The sequence below is a fragment of the Sander vitreus genome, chromosome 10 (assembly GCF_031162955.1).
Source record: "Sander vitreus isolate 19-12246 chromosome 10, sanVit1, whole genome shotgun sequence".
NCBI lineage: Eukaryota > Metazoa > Chordata > Actinopteri > Perciformes > Percidae > Sander > Sander vitreus.
The window spans coordinates 34,879,977-34,899,659 of NC_135864.1; the positions used below are offsets into that span (position 1 = coordinate 34,879,977).

Consider the following 19,683-nt stretch of genomic DNA (forward strand, 5'->3'; position numbering starts at 1 on the left):
CTTTCTCAAGGGATGTTGCCTGCCAGACAGACCACCTGGAAACACGTACTATAGGCACACAGCTAGCCTTGAAGACTCTGCGGCCCCACTTTAGAAGTGAAGGTATGTACTTGCCACCTTCAGTACATTTACTTTTCATGTACTCAGTAAGTATTCTGGCATTTGTCAATGCTTTCATTGTGTTGTTTCATTGGGCTTGCCTTTTTAAATTTTGGCCTTAGGTATCCAGGCAAGTGTCTCCTGCAGAGATTTTGGTGTGGGGCCCTCAAATGCAGACCCTTTGTGCCTGTCATCGACACCTATAAAGAGACCATCCAAAAGACCTCGTCTAGACCTCAATGAAGAGCTTGAGGACAATCCATTGGAGGGCAGCTCTTTAGTGGGACAGGATTCCAGTTATGATCCTGCCGACTCCATCACAGCATCGTTAGACTCTACGCTAAAGTTGTAAGTTACTGAGTGTGAAGATATGTATGCTCGTGATAACGTTTATAATTTTTCTAAATTGTATGCCATTCTGACATAAAGGAATAGTCTCAGTGAGACTGTTGTTTTTATCAATACTTTTCGGACTGTTTATGTGCATAAAGATTGTTAAACCAGCTGCAAACAGGATGATGGTTTAAAGTACAGTCCAGATGAAAGCTCAATCTGTTTAACTCAAAATGAGATTTCCTTTCTTTGTTTTTTTATACAGAGAAGATTCATCCACTTCCACCCACAACAGCAAAATATACATGGTGTACGAGAACTGCATCATGGAGCATGTGATGTGAAGACCCAAAGGCTGGGGACATTCCTGTCTGTGAAGCAGTGGTGTCCCCATTGCACATTTACAGGACACTGGAATAGCCAGCCTGTCCTTGGGAGCACGCCAGCTGGAAATCTGCACCTTTCTGCTGCTGTGTACCTCAGTGGTGCATTTTTCATCAAAATTGAAAAGGTAAATGATGTACAACTGTAGTTACTTTCACTGTGAATTACTTCCATTTAGATCAAATTACATGTATTATTTATCCTCCCAAACCAACAGGTCTTCAAGGCAATGAAGCTACAGTAGTTTTGGTATGAAACATTTTCGCCGCCATGCCAGATCTTTCATTGAACCGGCAATTATTCACCATTGGAAAGTGACACAGGATGTGAATCTGCAGCGGCTGAGCGGCTGAGGAAAAAGTGTTCCTTGGTGGTGACATGAGAGCTGACTCACCAGGTATTGATACTTTATTGAATAAGTGTAGTTTATACATGGGTTAGATATTGTTTGAAGTTAAAAGGAGTGACCTAAATAAAATGCCAGACATAATAAGCATTAAATAGTGATTACTAATGTCCCTATTTGAACAAAAACAGGCCACTCTGCAAAGTATGGGAGTTATACAACGATGGATCTCCAGAGTAACACCGTTGTGGACATTCAATTGGTTCAGGTAATTTGCCCAAATTTATTTTGCAAAGGGGTTATTGGTTGGAATTTGAAAGTCGAAGTCTGTAATGCATTTTCTCTTAATATATTGTTTTCTGAGTTAACAGAGCAACGAGGTTGATGGTAGCTACCACATGGAGAAAGAGGGCCTGACAAGGAGTCTGGCATTACTGGAGTCACATGGCGTCAAACTCGATTGCATTGTCACTGATCGTCATCCACAAGTACAGAAGTTCCTCAGGGAGAGAAACATAACCCATTACTACAATGTCTGGCACATGGCAAAAGGTATATTGTCAGTGCCAATATTGAGCCGATTGACGTCCATATTCCATTATAACATACAAAATCTATCATTTTGGTTCCAGCCTTTTCCTTTGTTTGACTTGTTAGTGATATCCTTTTGGTGAGAAGGACCTGATGTTAGATTTTTTTTAAGGTTGCGTAAAAGCTCCCATTTGGTGAAAATACTTGTCCTTGCTGTGAAAATGTTGACACTGAGTAAGTGTAAAAAAAATGCTTTGAAATTGATTTTGAAATGCTACAATAGAGTAATTACTCAGTTTATGAGTATCTTAACGAAGTGTAATATATTTTGCTTTGGTTGTAGGAATTTCAAAGAAACTGGAAGCAATCAGTAAGCAGAAAGACTGTGAGAAACTCAAGAAGTGGATGAAAAGCATCAACAACCACATATACTGGACTGCAGCTGGCTCAACCTCAGAGGAGAGAGAATCGCAAAGTGTACCGTGATCCTGGACCATGTTCGAGATCTCCATACACACCAGGATCCTCTTTACCCCGAGTGCGAGCATGTGATCCGCAAGACAACTGACAAGAGTAAATGGCTCCAAGCAGGTATTTCATCAATATAACAGGCTAAATGTAAAAACAGTAAACAGACAACTACACACACTGTAATTATTTAGTCATTTGCAGAAATTTACCAGAGATCATTGTTGTAATATTCTGTACTGTATTTTTTTCTAATATATTGTCTTATTGTCTGCAGCAACTCCAGCTTTCTACAAGTTGGAGAAGTTGCTGACCAACAAAAGAACGATGAAGGATGTTGCAAAACTGAGCCCCCACTACCAAACTTCATCATTGGAGGCTTTCTATGCCATCATCCTTCATTTTGCACCAAAGAATGTTGTCTTTCCCTTTATTGGAATGCTGTGCAGGTGAAAGAGTTAGTTGACTCAATAACTTATTAACAAGTTTTGTATTGTACTTCCAGACTCTACCTGGCTGCTATGCATTACAATGAAAATGCGGACCGACCACAGGCCAAAACACAGGAAGGTGAACCTCTCTTCAAAATCTACTTTCCAAAGGCTAGGAAGGGAGAGTGCAGAGCTAAACCACAAAAGACACAGCCGACCTTTGGTAAGGGTTCAATTCAATTCAAAAAACACATATTTTCGAATTCTAACATTTATTTCTCTTAATGAAAAGACAATTAAATACACAAACACAGTAAAAACAAAACCCAAACAATTAAAAACAGAAATATGTTTGTGCTTTTGGTTTATGATACAGGTTATGTTGCTGACATGATGGACCTCATTTTTGAGGAAGTCTTTGTCAACCCTACGCCATACACCGCTGCGCTGTTGGCCATCCCTGTCCCAGACGACCTATCGGGGCAGTATGAGAAGCCGGACAAGGAGGAGGTCATTGCCAGCTTTGTGTCAAGGTTCAAACGGGGGGCAGTTTAAACCCTACGTAGTGGCCTTCCTCATCAGGAAACTCTGAGCGGATGCGCAGGACCAAACAAGCTGGAATAACGACCCGGATTCTGCGTCCCAGGAGGCCCCAGCACCAGCTCACAAAGGAACGATAGGAGAGATACCTGTAGCGACTGAACAACTGATCCTGTTATTTAGTTTTGCATAGATCTTTTATTTTATGATTGTTATTGTTATCTTAATATTCCTATCTTCCTATGGATCATCTTCAATGCATGTTTTGTAAAAATAATTTCTTTTCCTCTGATGTAAATAAATCTGGACACTGTCTGAAAATTAAGCACACAATTTGTTGAGTCAAGACTCAAGACAAGACTATTTTTTATTTTAACTTCTGTAACAAAGCACAACTTACTGGTGTATTCCTCTCAATTGTAGAGGGCCATAGTCAGCTCTGTATATTTGGCCTGCATTCTGCAGAGAGTAGACATTCAAGCAGACAGGCTCAAATCCAGGATGGTCAACCATACATGTGAGCTGTTCTTCGACCTCCCGTAGTCTTCTAGTAACCTAATTATAATTATAAATGGTAAGCGTCATTTTTAAGCACAATTAGTTGTCACGTGAATACACAAAGTAGTTTACAATTTAGTGGTGACAATGCTACCTGAGGTATCTCCAAGCAGCAAATATTCCCAGCTTCTGTGGGCATGGTAACACATTTTCCACAACGGCACCTATACAAAAAGGTAGCTGTAATAATGGCAGAGGTATGACTAACTAATAGTGCCGCTGGTTTGTGTCTATAGCTGATATTTTATTATATATAGGAAACATTTCCAGGGTAAATCATGGGTTATGTGCAACATTACTGCAATATACAGTTCATGGCCTAATTACAAAATGAGCCACAGTGCAGTAAATTATTGCAACATGAAAAGCCACAGCATACATAAACAAACCAACTAAAGTACCATATCCAGACACAATTAAAAAATAAGCCAAAGTACAGTCTTCTCTAAAATACAAACATTACTGATATGACTGATATAGATGCTAATACAGCTTTAGAACGCTAGCAAATTACAGCAACATGAAAAGCCAACAATGTAGGCTAGCTTTAGCTACATGATAATAACTGTAACAGCATACATAAACAAACCAACTAAAGTACTGTATCCAGACACTATATTTTAAACTAACCATTCAGAGACCTGTTGTAGCCGCAGAGTTGCAACATCTTCAGGTGCTTCTCCCTCCGGACCAGATTCTGGGTCACACTGGAAAGCTTTAACGACTGCGAGTCTACAAGCCATTGCGATACATCCACTGTAAACATTAGCGCATGGTGCAGTGGCTGCAAGTTGGTCAAGGCCACACCCCCACCCTCCACCTTGCCCTGCCATTCTCCTCCTCATTAGCATTTAAAGCTACAGACACAGAAATGGCACATCCTGAAGAAAGCTCATTGAGGGAATTAAACTAGTGGCTGTAATTCTGCATCAAGGCTGAATTTGGGGAAAGAGACTTCAGATACTGTATCAGGGGACCACTGAGGCCTAGAAAAGCACCCAAAGACCACCATGTCATAGGACCTTTAACTTGATCAGGCAACTGGTTAGCTTAGCTAAGCATAAGGGCTGGAAACAGAGGGACACAGCAAGCGTGGCTTAGAAATATAATTTATATGAAAAAACTGCTCATTATGAGGTTAACAATATCAGGTCCAACTGACAATGCTGAAAGCTGCTTGTGCCACACTGCCAGTGAATGAAGAAGGATTGTGCCACAGTAAATAAAGCAGTAAACCTTTTAAACTCAACAATGCATCATTCTGAAGCACCTCAAATATCAACAACTTGCTGCTAATGAATGGCTTCATCCGGGCCATGCTATAGAGACTAGAGGTGCTGCTATACAGGCTAAATGTGGCTCCCTATAGCCACCAGTTTTCAGTGTATACTGGCAGGCTGAGAGTTCATAGACAGACAGACAGACAGACACACACACACACACACACACACACACACACACACACACACACACACACACACACACACACACACACACACACACACACACACACACACACACACATGCACATAAACCCTTCAAAGGGGCTCATTTAATCTCAAGCTGTTTATGAGTGGAGCGTATTGACTTAATGGTGTAATAAAAGATCAATGGGCCCTCACTTAAAAACAAAACAATCTCAGCTCCCACAGGAAAATGGAAACACATAAATCCATCCCTGATGAGATGGCACTGTGCGTATGCAGAGATAGGATGATGAAATGGGACAGTGTGTATGGTGAGATATGATGATGGATCTTTATCATTGCAACAGGTCATTGGCATCAAGGCAAGGCGGCTGTGGGAGAGCAGAAGAACGGAGGAAAGTGAATAATGAAGAAACAGGGATGCATCAGGAAGACCAGAGCTAAGATTTTAAATGGCCTGTTTATAAAAAAATGTTTGTGAGTGTGTGTGTGTGTGTGTGTGTGTGTGTGTGTGTGTGTGTGTGTGTGTAAACCACATTTCCAGAGCCACTGAATGGCACAAAGCTTCAAAAAGTGTCCCTGCTGCATTTTAAACCAGACTAACTAAGGCTCCTACCATAAACCCAAACCACATCTGATGCCTTCATGGAAAAGGGGAATGGGAGAGTAAATATTTCCACATCTACTAAACTCTACATCACGGAAAAAAATGCTGTGTCTTGAAATGGTCCAGTGCATTAATTTAGTAAAAATGTGTTTAATCTTTTAAAACTAAATTGTAGAAATATTCAGCGCTATAATTTTGCTTTCTCCCTCTTTGCTATGCCTCTCTCTCTCTCTCTTTGGAAATTATTTGCTTTTCATTCTCCGCACAGATTGATTTTGAAATGACTGGAATCTGCTCAATTAGCCTAATGCGCTTCATTAGCATATTGGACAGACTGGATCTGCTCAGACTGGATTGGATAGACTGGCTGGATGGTTCACCTGTTCTGGCTAATCATATTGTTTTCTTCTGACTGGACGATTGGCTGGATGCCTGGCAAAGGACGTCCCCCTTCCTCAGTTGCCATAGGAGACGTAAACCTTCCACAGTTGCCCTAGAGACAGCTCGGTCCCTGACACTGAATGAGGTGGTGGTGGCACATTTGGTTTTGTTGTGGTAGAACTGGTGGCTGTAAATACCAAATGTTGTTCAGTGAGGATGACTTTAAATCACTTTGAAACCTTTTGTCATGGCAAAAACATTTAACTGACATATTCCAATCATGTGACAAAAACTAAATGGTCCAATCATATTTAATTTGTTCAGTTCTCACTTTACCAGCATTATTCAAGGAACATTTCTCAAAGTTCATAAAAGGCACTATACGTAAAAAAATAAAACTATGTAAACTCAAAATATATTTACATATATGTGAAGTATATTACACAGTGTCCCTTTAACTAAGAACATGTCACAACCAACCATAGTTTTCACTTCAAGAGATCATCTGAAAGTTCAACATGATATTCATAGACACATACTTTACATATCAGGCGACTTTCCAAATAAAACCATGTATTTCTAAGTGTTCCTTCATTGGTTGAGAAAATTTAAAGTCCATTGGATAAGCTAAATATAATGCATGATCATGTAGAAAAAGGTTTGTTTTTCTTGCATTTGCAGCTGTTGAAGGGCATGTTGATAGACTCAAAGATAAATGCAACCATTCTTCAAACCTCCCTATTAGAGCCTCCATTTTTAACACTCTACTTGCAAGCAGGCCCTCTACTTTTCAAGCTCTCTCATTTCAGCCTAGCATTAAGCAGAAGTTTTAAACTTCTCCCTCCCAACACGTGTTGTAGTTGCCAGCACAGTGGGTGGAGGTGGGTCAGAGCTTGGTGTCTCTGCTGCCGCAGAGACGTGGCTTAGCTTGGCTCCGAGATGAAAGGCTTTGGTTATAGCCTCACAATCAGCTCCACATGGTGTGGACACCCACCCATAAAAACAGCAGCCCAATACAACCAACGTAGAACCAGCCTGGTCTGTCTTACTGTCCTATGAATGGCCTTTGGGGATTTATACTGATGCTACTCATGGGAATGAACACACAGTTGGAGTGGAAAATCATTATTATGTAGAATTCCCAAATTAATGAAAAGCTAGAACTATGTATTATTTCATGGAGACATAGTTAGATTCCTCATCAATTAGCTTCCTAAACCAAACATAATCAGCTATGCAAGACTACATCAAAGACTTCATTTCACCTATTTGCACATTCTATGATCTTTTCCTGAATGGCGAATGAGGGGAATAAGGAAAAATAAAAGAGGCTGCTTCTCTCCTTCATATTGCTCTTTTTTGGCAACGCAGGAAGTTAGCATCTAGATCACAAGTGTAGTGATTAGAGGTTAGCATGTAGGCCGGTGTCTGCAGCTTTGGTCATTAGAACTGCACTGATTAGGCACCCACAGGGGGTCCGCATGATTGGGTATTTATCTTCAGCCAACAGATGCAATTAAAATTCCCTTCTCAAAGTCGGCCCAGGCCGGAACCCCAAAATAGTGCTGACAACCCTGCCTCCTCCCCTTCTCTGTCTCTGTCTTTCCGTTTCAAGACTGCTTCCAAATCTTTGTGGCTCCGAGCACAAGGTCTCCACTTTATCTCAATTTGCACCCTCTTTTCTCACTCCAGGACTGCACCTCCATGCAACCTTCCCTTTCTTTCACTTTGTGACTCTTCCCTTAGCTCATTATGTTACTGTTAGGTCTTCATATAGTACTATTAAGCAAATGGACATGCTTTGTACAGTACTTCAAAGTAGCCCCGCTGCACATTCTAATTGTTTTAGCGCTGCTGTCAACATTAAGCTAATTGCTGAGGCTTTTTTCCCCAAAATAATAGGGGCAGCCATGGCATGTATGTCGTGGGGCACTGACAAGTTTCAGCAGGGGAGTAGTCACCTATTCACCGCCACATCTGTGCTACCAATGTGGGGCCCAGGCTCACCCTGTCTATCAGCTCTTAACTCTTATGACATGAGGAAACACTTAAAGAGTAAATAATGTGTTTTCTAAAGTTGTGCCAAATCACAGTGGGGAGAGAGGAGGCGGTCAGACAGAAAGGAAGAAAAGTGAAACAAAAGTCTACAAACACTCTAGCAAGCTTTGTGAAGCTGTGTTTTGGCATGGTCACAATGACAATGCTAATATTCTAATGTTAAGCAGGTACAGTGTTTATCATGTCACTATTTTAGTTTAGCATGTTAGCATGCTAACGTTCGCTAAAGTTAATACAATCCTCTGGGGAACATACCAAATTTCATGAAAAGCCATCAAATAGTTGTTGTGACATTTCACTCTGTAACAAAATGTCAAATTGCTGGCACTAGAGGAAAAGTCAGAGAATCACTACAGTCATTAGGATTTATCGTCTGGTAACAATGAATGTCTGGACAACGTTTTGTGTCAATCCATCAAGTAGATATTTTACTACATAAGTGACAACTTTTACCTACTAGTGGCGCTAAAAGAAAGGATCCAGAAAGTAATTATAATTCATCCTCTGGGGACCTGGGATATCAGTTCAATGGCAACCCACTTCATTTTTAGGATATTCTCCAAAAATGTCAACCCTATGATGGCGCTAAAAGAAAAGTCAGGCTATCACCAAAGTCAGCAGGGTTCGTCCTCTGGGAGCCATGAGTGTCTGTACAAAATGTATTGAAACCAGTAACAGAAAACAGACTGAGATATGGTTGTAGAAAAGGGCAAGAGGAGAGAGAGAGAGACAGAGAGAGAGAGACGGAGAGAGAGAGACAGAGAGAGAGAGAGAGAGAGAGCGAGAGAGAGTGACAGAGAGAGAGACAGAGAGAGAGAGAGAGAGAGAGAGAGAGAGAGAGAGAGAGAGAGAGAGAGAGAGAGAGAGAGAGAGAGAGAGAGAGAGACAGAGAGAGAGAGAGAGAGAGAGAGAGAGAGAGAGAGAGAGAGAGAGAGAGAGAGAGAGAGAGAGAGTGACTGACAGAGAGAGAGAGAGAGAGAGAGTGACAGAGAGAGAGAGAGAGAGAGAGAGAGAGAGAGAGTGACAGAGAGAGAGAGAGAGAGAGAGAGAGAGAGAGAGAGAGAGAGAGAGAGAGAGAGCGAGAGAGAGTGACAGAGAGAGAGAGAGAGAGAGAGAGAGAGAGAGAGAGAGAGAGAGAGAGAGAGAGAGAGAACCAGCTAAAAGCTAAAGCAGAGAGAAATTGTGCATGAATGGCAGGGTTCCCCGAGCATTTGGCAGCGGTAGCTGATGGAGGCAGATGGTTGCCCAGTGGAGTCCCTTCATACCAGCAGACCAGCCCCGATGCTGAGGCCTTCAGCTTTTAACCCTCTGAGGGCTGATAAGACACTCAGCTGAGGGGAAAAAGGCATAAATAAAAGCTCTCACACACATGGATAACCAACTGATATGGGGCCTTTTGATAAGCAATAAAAATGCTCTACAGCTCCAGTCCTCTACAGATGTACCGGCTTAGTGTGTGTTTGTCCAACACAGCAGGGTTTGTCGCTTAATGATCCTCTTTCTTTATCATTCAGAAATCACTCCTTTACTGAGCCAGACACTTGCACATTTACCAGCTCACACTTACCACACACACACACACACACACACACACACACACACACACACACACACACACACACACACACACACACACACACACACACACACACACACACTTAAACATAATAGGCAGGGCGTCGGTGTGTCAACATCCCTCAGGACAGTGACGCTTAAGAGAGACAAGCGGAGGAATAATCCCTGCCATCTATCCTGGATCCTGGAGAGTCGTCGGGGAAAAGAGCCGCTGCCTGCCGCGCTCCCTTCTCTCTTCGCCGGAATCTCTCCCTAGCAACCAGGCATTGGCGTGGTGATTGGACCAGTGTGCCAGTGGTTGCTATAGCTACACAAAGCTCCCCTTCCCTGTAACCCCCCACTTTTTTTCTGTGCAGTGTGTCTCTTTTTCTATAACCTCTCTTTCTTTTTCCCTTCATCCTCTTGCTATTTGTCTTTTTTCTCTCCCTCCTTCCCCTCCGCTATCTATCTCAGTCTGTCCCTTGCTTTCAGAGAACAGAGCGGTGGCACAGTACAGTAGGTCTGTGTTATTAACGCAGAGGTTGAGTGATGGGGGCTGATGGCATTCAAAGGGAGGCTGAACTGAGTGAAAAAGGTCTGCAGAGAAAAAGACAAATATACTGCAATTTCACAAGAGCCCTGGTGAGAACAGAGGCTGGAAATGGATTAGATTAAAATTAGCAGAGCAGTCAAGTATTTATCTGACAGGTCTGCAAATCTGCTTTTAGCACTGTTTTATGAGAAAAATATGAAAATAAATAACTACTGGGAGCAGCTTGGCAGTTTATGTGTGAAAGTGTCTGTGTTTGCATCTGTCTCTGTCTGTAGTTGTACATGTGTTTCTGTGTTTTCTGATAGTGAGTTGGCTGCACAGGGAAACGTGCACATTTTGCCTTTGCGTGTGATTTATTTGTGTGATAGCTTTGCGCTCGTGCCACTGACTGGCCCTGCTGTTTCTGTTGGAATCCAAGAGTGCCAATTATGCTTCAGAGGCTGGATAAATGTGGTCACTATGTCATTAGGCCAGTATGCACGAGTCAGCCCGTCTGCCGGTAATACAACACCACATGATCCATACTGTACAGCCCGCTGCTACACTGAGAAGTGCTACGAGATCCACACATACACCCCCACTGCCTTCTCTATGTCTGGAGTTGATGCATCAATCTGTGAGCTGGCTTCTGTCTTCAGCATTTTCCAAAGACTTCTTTCTTGAGCTGATTGCGTGGCTGTTCTTTCGGACTGTAATCAGCTGCAGAATAATGGGTTCAAATGAGAGGTTAAATGCACATGATTAGTGATCTGTGCTTCTTCTGACTAATGCATGAGAAAGGAATTATGATAATGTGTCATACGAATGTGGCTCGATAAAGTGTGGGGAAAGACAGGAGGGGGATGAAATGATGGATGGGATGGATTGATGTATTTCTACATTCTTAGTGAATGTGTGTGCTCACAGAACAACTCTGAGTGTGTCTGACTGTTTGAGACTGTGTGATTGTGATTTATTCAGAGGGGCATAGTCAGCCCTTTTGAGGGAAAAGGAGACATAAAGAAAAAAAGAAAAGAATAGGAGAAGGAGAAAAACTGGGGAAATAACTAAATATTGTATGTCCTTGGTTTTCCAGTGTAAATGAATGGACTAAGGCACACACAATATCATTGATCAAGGTCAATAACCTGAGTACACATGCCTATTCTCTTAAAAAGCAAACAATGAAATCAAATGTTGACACACCCCAGTCACACAGTTCATAAACAAGTCTGACAGATAATGCCAATGGCAGCTGACAGCAGATTGTCACTCTGGTGCAATGGTATAATACAGTTTAGCCTCCAAATTCACACCCTGCATGCCAATGTCATCCCGTCCCAAGATGAGAAATTGATTTCATGCTTGGATGACAGAAAAGAAAAGGGACAAAGACAGAGTAAGAAACAGAGAGGAAAACTGAGAGAAAAAGCAACAGAGAGATGGAAGACAATATAGAAATTTGATCTCAAAACCGGCTACTGCATTCACAACCATTCAGCCTCAGAAAATATACAGGGGATGTAATGAAAAGCAGAGAATAGAAGCACAGAGAGAATAGACTGAGTTTATGAAGTTCAACAGAACATGCAAGATGTTTGTTTGTGAACAATAAAGCTTTAGAAAACTGCTGGCTCTGCAGAGGCCCATACAGGAGAGCATATTATGGACTGGGATGTGGCAGAGTCTCGCCAAACAATAGTGCCCCATTGCCTCATGGGATGAGGAGAGCTCTCTGGAACCTGAGAGGGGAGGGCTGTCTGATGGGTGTATCTAACATGATGTTCATCAGTTTTCCATTACGGTATCGCTTGTGCGTGTACAAGGGAAATAAAAAAGGAAGAAGAGCAAGTGAACCAGATTGGTATTACACTCGAGTGATGATGTAATGTTTAGGCGACACAAACAGCACCCCCATCCCCCCTCTTCTTCTCTTTTCTGCTCGCTTCCTGTGTTCACCCCCCTTTTTCTCTGGGGCACAAAATAGAGCCTTATGATTGGTTAATAGCACCATAGAGATGCTGAGAATTTCCACCAACCAGGGCCAGGGTGCCCCTTTACACCGTTACCACAGCAACCCCTCACAACCACAGCAAGCGTGCACGCATGTATGAGTGTGCTAGCTCATATGGTTGAGTGCATGTGTGTATGTGTGCACTGTATGCAAGTGTTTTTAATGTGTGTGACGGCAACACGTAGAAAGCATGTAACAACAGCCCTCCAGTGAGTTTATCTACTGCAGAACAGCTGCTGCACCAACCGTGTTGTGGACTTCTTTCACTCTTTGTTTTGTACATCTATTTGGGTCCGATTGATTTATTAAGATGGACATTTGAAAGAAATGCAGTATGTGCAAAAATATATGTAAGAGTATTACACAGTCTAATGAATAGGTAACTGTGGCAGCCAGCAGGATGTCCACAGACAATGCTCAAAAGATTGACCATAAACAGGAATGATCAGGAATAAATCTGTAATAATAAAGTTCTAAACAAGGTTTGTTCAAATATGGAATAAGTCAAGATAAATGCGAAAATTGTGACTATTTAGGGAAATATGAAATATCTAATAAACTGACATTTTTTAATTAAACTATTAAATTATTACAATTATTGTCCATTAGCAGTGACAATGTGATAGATAGAGAGATAGATAGATTGATAGATTGATTTATTGATTGATAACAAAAAAAATTGTAAAAAAAACTTATAATTTCAAGCTTTGGGATACTACATTTAAATCTGCTTTTTTGTTTTTATAATTTCCATGGAGTAAATAAGTATGATGTTTACAGAGATTAGAACAGATCTGGCCTATTTTCACTATTTTAAGTGGTTCAGTTGTATACTGGTGCATTTTTAACATACTGTAAGGTAATACATGTTTAGTGCACTTAAATTAGAGAAATATAATGCATTTGCCTTTACACCAGTGTGACATAATGACAACATAACTCAGTTGAGCCCATGAGAAATATAATGGCTGGTGAACAAAGTGAAGAGAGATTTGTTGGAAATTGGCCCATTATAATGCAGATATGGATGTTTTTTTTAAATAGTCTGCAAATGACTGAAAGTAACCATGACTTACTGTCTTTCCTTTAGTAACTGTATTAACATAAAACGGAGTACACTTGCTCCAGGCTGTACAGCAGCAGCGTGACAAATACAATTCCTCGGATCTTTGATTTCTGATTTGCACATGCACAAATACTTGACTGTCGTAAAGCCCTTTCAGACTTGCACTTAACTCTACACATGTAGAGATGTTTTTTCCTTTGTTTTCCTCAAATCTTGCTAAGCAAAGAAAACTTAACATCCCATAAATCGGACTGCCAGTTTCCCAAATTTTACACTTTGAGTGCCAACTGCTTGCAGCATGAAACTCCAGAAAAACGTTTTGCCTGCACAGTTTACAACATTAGCAAAATAAGAATACCATTTTTTTGTTTGTTTATTAAGTATTGTTATTTTTACTTGAGGCATCTTTGACTGTAAAGGCTGACTAATGATATAGTCTATATAATAATTTCTAACAGATGACCTATATTTAGACTACATTATTAGATTGACTATTTCTTGGCTCTGCATGTAATCGCCACAAATTATTTCTTTTAAACATTACAATAGTGAAACACATGCCACACTGTTGTAAGAGGATGTGAGATAATGTCACCACTGTATCTATTGCAGGTCACCAGTGCTCACCTGTAGCACTGCAAAGCTAGTTGACACAGTCTCATTAGACCACAGCGTACGACCGAAGGAAAACCCTCTCCAAGTTGGCAGCGCTCCCTCTGCAGGCCTGCAGGAGCCTAAGTCCCCTGCAAGGCACCTCTGACGGTTCCAATCCCCACCGTGGGCTAGTTGCACTCAGCATGTATACTAGGAGATTGATGAAGAGTGAGAGAGTGTGTGTGTGTGTGTGTGTGTGTGTGTGTGTGTGTGTGTGTGTGTGTGTGTGTGTGTGTGTGTGTGTGTGTGTGTGTGTGTGTGTGTGTGTGTGTGCGTGTGTGTGTGTGTGTGTATCAAAGGTGTCACCAGGATGGATGTCTTGTTTGTATTCTTCTACTGCTATCTTAGTCCCATCTTATTGAACTTTAATAACATTTATGACCAGGACCGCCCATGCCTGGACACTTTGTAAGACAACACCTGTTTGTGTGATCACTACAGCTGTTTGTCTACTTTAACACTTGCTGTGTTGTGTTCTTATGGATCGGGTTCCCATGTCTTACCGGTGCAGGTGAAACACTTGACGTGAAAGTGGGTGTCTTGTACTCGTACCACCTCTCCTTTGCATACGTCCCAACATCGCTGGCACCGGATTGGTCCAGAACTTTGTTCACCACCCGCAGAACCTTGGTGATAAGCTGCTGAAGACAAAAAGACACACATTTATTATTCTATTGTTTTGAAAGATGACTGTTTGCTAAGCCCTCCTTAGTTACTATTGCTACACCTGTAAAGCTTTTCATTGCACAGCACTACTGCAGTTTATAATGATGAACAGTGGTAGATTACCGCTTGAAATCCTTAGTGAATAGTTCATATAATATTGCAAAAAAGACTAAGGCTAAAGCTAACAGGTCATAGTCTGAAAGTCAGAATGCTTATAGTTGATGATCCATATTTATATCCTTACAATTTTAATCTTGTATTTTTTGCATTGGAGATAGTTAAAATAAAACTAAAGCTTACACAACAAAACGTCCTTGTTTCTCACTCATGTAGCTGAACTAACCAATCAGACACTAGCAGAACTTAAACTGAGGTAAATGTGAGGAAACCCACAGAGGTAGCTTCATAACTGCTGATGTAAATAATGAAACATGTAAATATGCAAATGCTGACTGTGTAAACACAAACTTGTAAATAGTTAACTGTATAAACATTGTAAATATATTTTCAGTAAATTTACTCAAATATATGAATTAACATGTAAACCTTACACTAACTCACTTAACAGAGCCCCATGTACACCGCCTCAACAGCCAGAAAAATCCAAAGCTTAACGGGCCAGTTGTGCCTACTAACGGTTGCTAAGCTATGAATGGACAATCATAGGACAAATTGTTTCACCTAATGTACAATGAAAACATAATTGGACGATCACGTAGCCTGAAACCAATGTAGCCCATTGCCTACTAATGAAGTTAGATACTGACATTGACCTGAGATAGATGTGACTCTGACAAACCAAAATCAACATTTGCTGTGTCTTCAGCCACATCAAAATGTACCATCCACTTTAATGGACATAATAACATTGTATTCATTCAAATTACAATGGATTTTAGCGTTACGCTCAACAAAACTGCTTTTCATATTTAAAGGTTTTTCCACTGTATGCAGCAATCTATCACCAGAACTGGGGCTCTGAGTAGACTACCCACTAATACTGTGTGCAGTTCACACAATAAGACCAGTGTGTAGCTCTGTCAACACTTGTTCCGAAGCTGTGAGGTCTGACACCAATGTAAGACGGGTAAGCTCCAGGCTTTCTCTCCCACTGTCTCTATCTTTCACACACTCATAAGGCTGACACACACACTTCTGCGTCAGGTTAGAAAGTGGATGGATCCCCTTACCTCATTATGCATTAGCTTACATGTCAGACTCCTGCAAGCCCTGTAGCTATTTCACATTGTCAGGAAACCAAGTTCTCACATACGGCCTTAACAGTAATGGAATAAATGATCTCACAAGCAAAAAGGTCAAAATGATAGATTCATTTGATCTTAAATGAGTGAGGAAAATGAATTGATCCAAGACCTCTTAGGCTATTAGAGGCTCTTTAAAGGTCCATCTTCTCCTCAAGGCTATAAACAGTTCTCTGGCATCCACAAGCAGCGACAACCAGCCTCCACATACTAAGACTGTGCCAGAACAGCTGGGCTTACAGTCTCTTATTTTGCTCCATCTTCCTTAAGGAGCATCTGAGTGGTCCTACACTTTGTGGAAGGGGAATACTGGCAGGGTAACCAGCTGTCTACCTGAAGAGCTGACTGAAGGACTTTGCTGCTTCAATCAGAGCAGCACCAGCATTTGGGCTGGCGTGACAGACCTACTGATTCCATTTCTCCGGATGAATCCCGACAGATTTGCAGCACTTAAAAAGTCTAACAGTCATGCACGCTTCATAGCCTGAGCACCCTTTGCACGCACCGAGTTTGACAAAAGTATGTGTAGGCCTACTCAGGGTGAGGGAATATACATTCATGGGTGCAAGACAAAATGAATACATAGCTGTTGTTTATTTTCCTGTTCAGTACAGAAGTGTGGGCACTGGAAATATGCAAACATGATTAATTCCCACGCCCAATCTCCCACACTCAAGTCTCTGTTAGTTCATTGTTTCCCTCACAATGCTGGCAGCACCACTGGGACCCACTACCCTGCCTGATAGGTACCCAGCCACTGGTTCAATTAATGACACTCCCTTGGTTGTGGATTTTGTGTGTGTGTGTGTGTGTGTGTGTGTGTGTGTGTGTGTGTGTGTGTGTGTGTGTGTGTGTGTGTGTGTGTGTGTGTGTGTGTGTATGTGTGTGACCAGGCAAAGGGAGTCTTTTTTGTCATAAAACCAAATAAACAACACTGATCGCATCAGGTGTGAATGAGAGATAATGGGAACTAATGGCAGTACATGCAAACACCTACTGGAAACACACATGATATGTATTTACAATGCTGACCTTCTGAAATAGGGCTGAAACAAACCTCTGCCACAGTATAACCTCCTCTGCTTTCACAGCCAGGAAAAGTTGTATAGAAGTAACATACAGTACATACAAACCGAGCAAGGTGCTGAATGAAGACTGTCAACACATTCCTAAATTAGACAGGCAGAGGCGCAGCAAATAGCAAAGATTCCTGCTTATTGTCAACAAGTATGTTTTAATGAATGAGGTACTTATTGAACGTCTTGAATGTGCATGCCAAAAAGCTGCACCTAGCAGACAATCCAGGTACACAATCAGCTCAGGAGCTGAAGCATTACGTAACTCTATCTAATTGTGTCAGGGTGTTCATTCTCATTGAACACAGCCATGCTCTCCCTGTCTAAACCCATTATAGAGCTCTCAAACAACCCTCCATCCTCTCCCATGCTGAGGTGTTGAGTCATTCTTCCAATGATAGCCGTCAGACTACAGGTGTGATCCACCGACTCCAAATCAGTAGCGAGTGCCCCTGGAGAAAACAGCCTACAGCAGACAGGTGATAAGAACAGGGCCAGGGTCGGAGAGGCCGACAGCGTCCCCAGGGACTGACAGGCTGCTGCTATTTCTGCCCCTGACATGACAGCCCAGGGGAAGAACATGCTGGGAGCTCAGTCACAAGGGATGCTGGGAGATCAGTGGTGACAAGAGAGTAGAGTGAAGCGTGCGCAAAAAATCAAAGAGAATAAAAACAAAGACAATGTGGATTCAAGGCAAATTATTAAAGGACAAATATGTTTTACTTCTTATACTCTACTTTGTAGTTAGTTCCCAAGCTTATCAGTTGTATCAGCCGATCAGGGACAACTTTAAATCAGCATCTAGTAATTCTGCCACAAAGGCTAAATATTAATATGACCATAAGGATCCTACCTGAAGGAGGGTGCTGTTCTAATCAGTTTAGTCATAGATCAGTTGTGCTTCGTAAGCCAGTAGTGTATTGAACATACCTTCACAAGCTGTGCACATCTCATGAGTTTTTAAAATTAAAATGTTTTTCTGAGCCAAATCCTAAAGCTAAATCCTATAGAACTCTTTCAGTGGTTGCAACCATTTCTGCCACACACAACTTCAACCAACCAAGCAATGCTAAAAGCTGAAGCCACTCCAGAAGTGCACCAGTATGTAGTTTGGCTATTGGCAGCAAGATGCCAGCTTCAAGAAATCACCGTATTGAAGTGACTGGAAAAACCTTTAAATACATCAAAAATGTTCCACAAGAACATGGGGCCTAAACAGCTAATATCACATATTTGTCTTGGTGACAAGTTTAAAACACAGTGTTTCATTAAAAAACCCATAATAACCTAAGATCCATAGGGCTCAGTCAATTTTCTGAAATAAGGTTTACTTGCTTCAGAAATTGGGAAACAGCATCTCTTCATGTACCAAATTTTTAAAGGTTAAAGCTGTATCTAGCTAAAATATGTTCTTTGTATTTTAGGGTAACATAATCAAACCTCATACTAAAAATCCGCACTTCATACTATATATTGTCACAACAGAGCAACACCTTGCCTTCCCTGTCTGTAATCTAATGCAGCCAATGATCAGGTGTCTCCCTGCCATCCCCCAGCCCCTCTCTTTATCTCCCTTCGTCTCTGTCAGGACCTTGGCCAGGAGCATTCATCAGAGCAACTATGGTGTCCAGTGCTATCACAAACATACTATCACTCTATGGAGAGAGAGAGAGAGAGAGAGAGAGAGACAGAGAGAGAGAGAGAGAGAGAGAGAGAGAGAGAGAGAGAGAGAGGACAGACTGTTACTGACAGTCTGAATGATCACTCCCTCAATCCCACCAGAAGCCAAGGTCATGCAGACAGAAACCTTGAGGATGCAACATACAATATAACCACAATGGTGTAGCTATGAGCTATACACCATTCATTCTATTCGTTTACAATGAATTTAAAAAAAGACTGTATAGATTAAATGGAAACTGAATGTTTCCATGAAGTCTACATAATTTCCTTTCCACAAGGGCTTTAACTGTTCTAGACAAATCAAACTGAATACCACTGTAGTAACCTCAATGGCTGTTGCTGCAAATGAGCAAGAACATGTGCCTAATTTAATGTTGAACTGTAAATACATACCAGTTGTACATGATTGTGTATTATGAATATTTATGTGTGCATCCCAGCATCTGTGTTTGCATCTGTGCATCTTTGTCTCCCACCTTTGTTCTCTGTGTTATTGAACTAAGGCGTCTGGTAGGAGGAGTGATAAATGGTGTTTGGCTCTGGTTTGGACTGCTCACCAGATGAGGCAGAAGAGCAGGAATCATATATGATATTGCTCCCCTCCCCGTCTACCCTTGTTCACACTCATTCCTCCCATGAAACAGAAAAAACACAAACAGCACAGAGAATATCCATCATTTCATCTAGTGCTGCCCTGTGTATCTATACATTTATTAATCTTTTCCCTTGTAGAAGCGGGGCCTAAGGAGGACACTGTCTGTCAGTGGGGCATTGGATCATTCTGTTCATTCATTCCCTTTGATCCAGACCAAATTTAACATGGATATTCATGGCAGCCAGAGGACAATTTCTTATGATTTTGTGGACATTTTGCCTTTCATCATCATAAAACCAAAATTTTCCTTTGACAAACGTTTTGATCCATGACAAGGTATCTGGAAAACGCTGGATTTCCATGAACATTGCTACTGGTGTCGGCGGAAGTCATTAGAGGATTCATTGTCTCATAACCA

At 41.5% G+C, this 19,683-nt stretch overlaps 1 protein-coding gene across 1 annotated transcript in view; it reads right to left on the reverse strand.

The window, feature by feature from the left end:
• ablim3 (actin binding LIM protein family, member 3) overlaps nucleotides 1-19,683 on the reverse strand; it is a 57,225-nt gene that overhangs the window by 34,526 nt on the left and 3,016 nt on the right. The window contains exon 2 of the mRNA XM_078261282.1: nucleotides 14,487-14,624. Coding sequence (XP_078117408.1) covers nucleotides 14,487-14,624 — 138 coding nt within the window. The remainder of the gene's footprint in view (nucleotides 1-14,486; nucleotides 14,625-19,683) is intronic.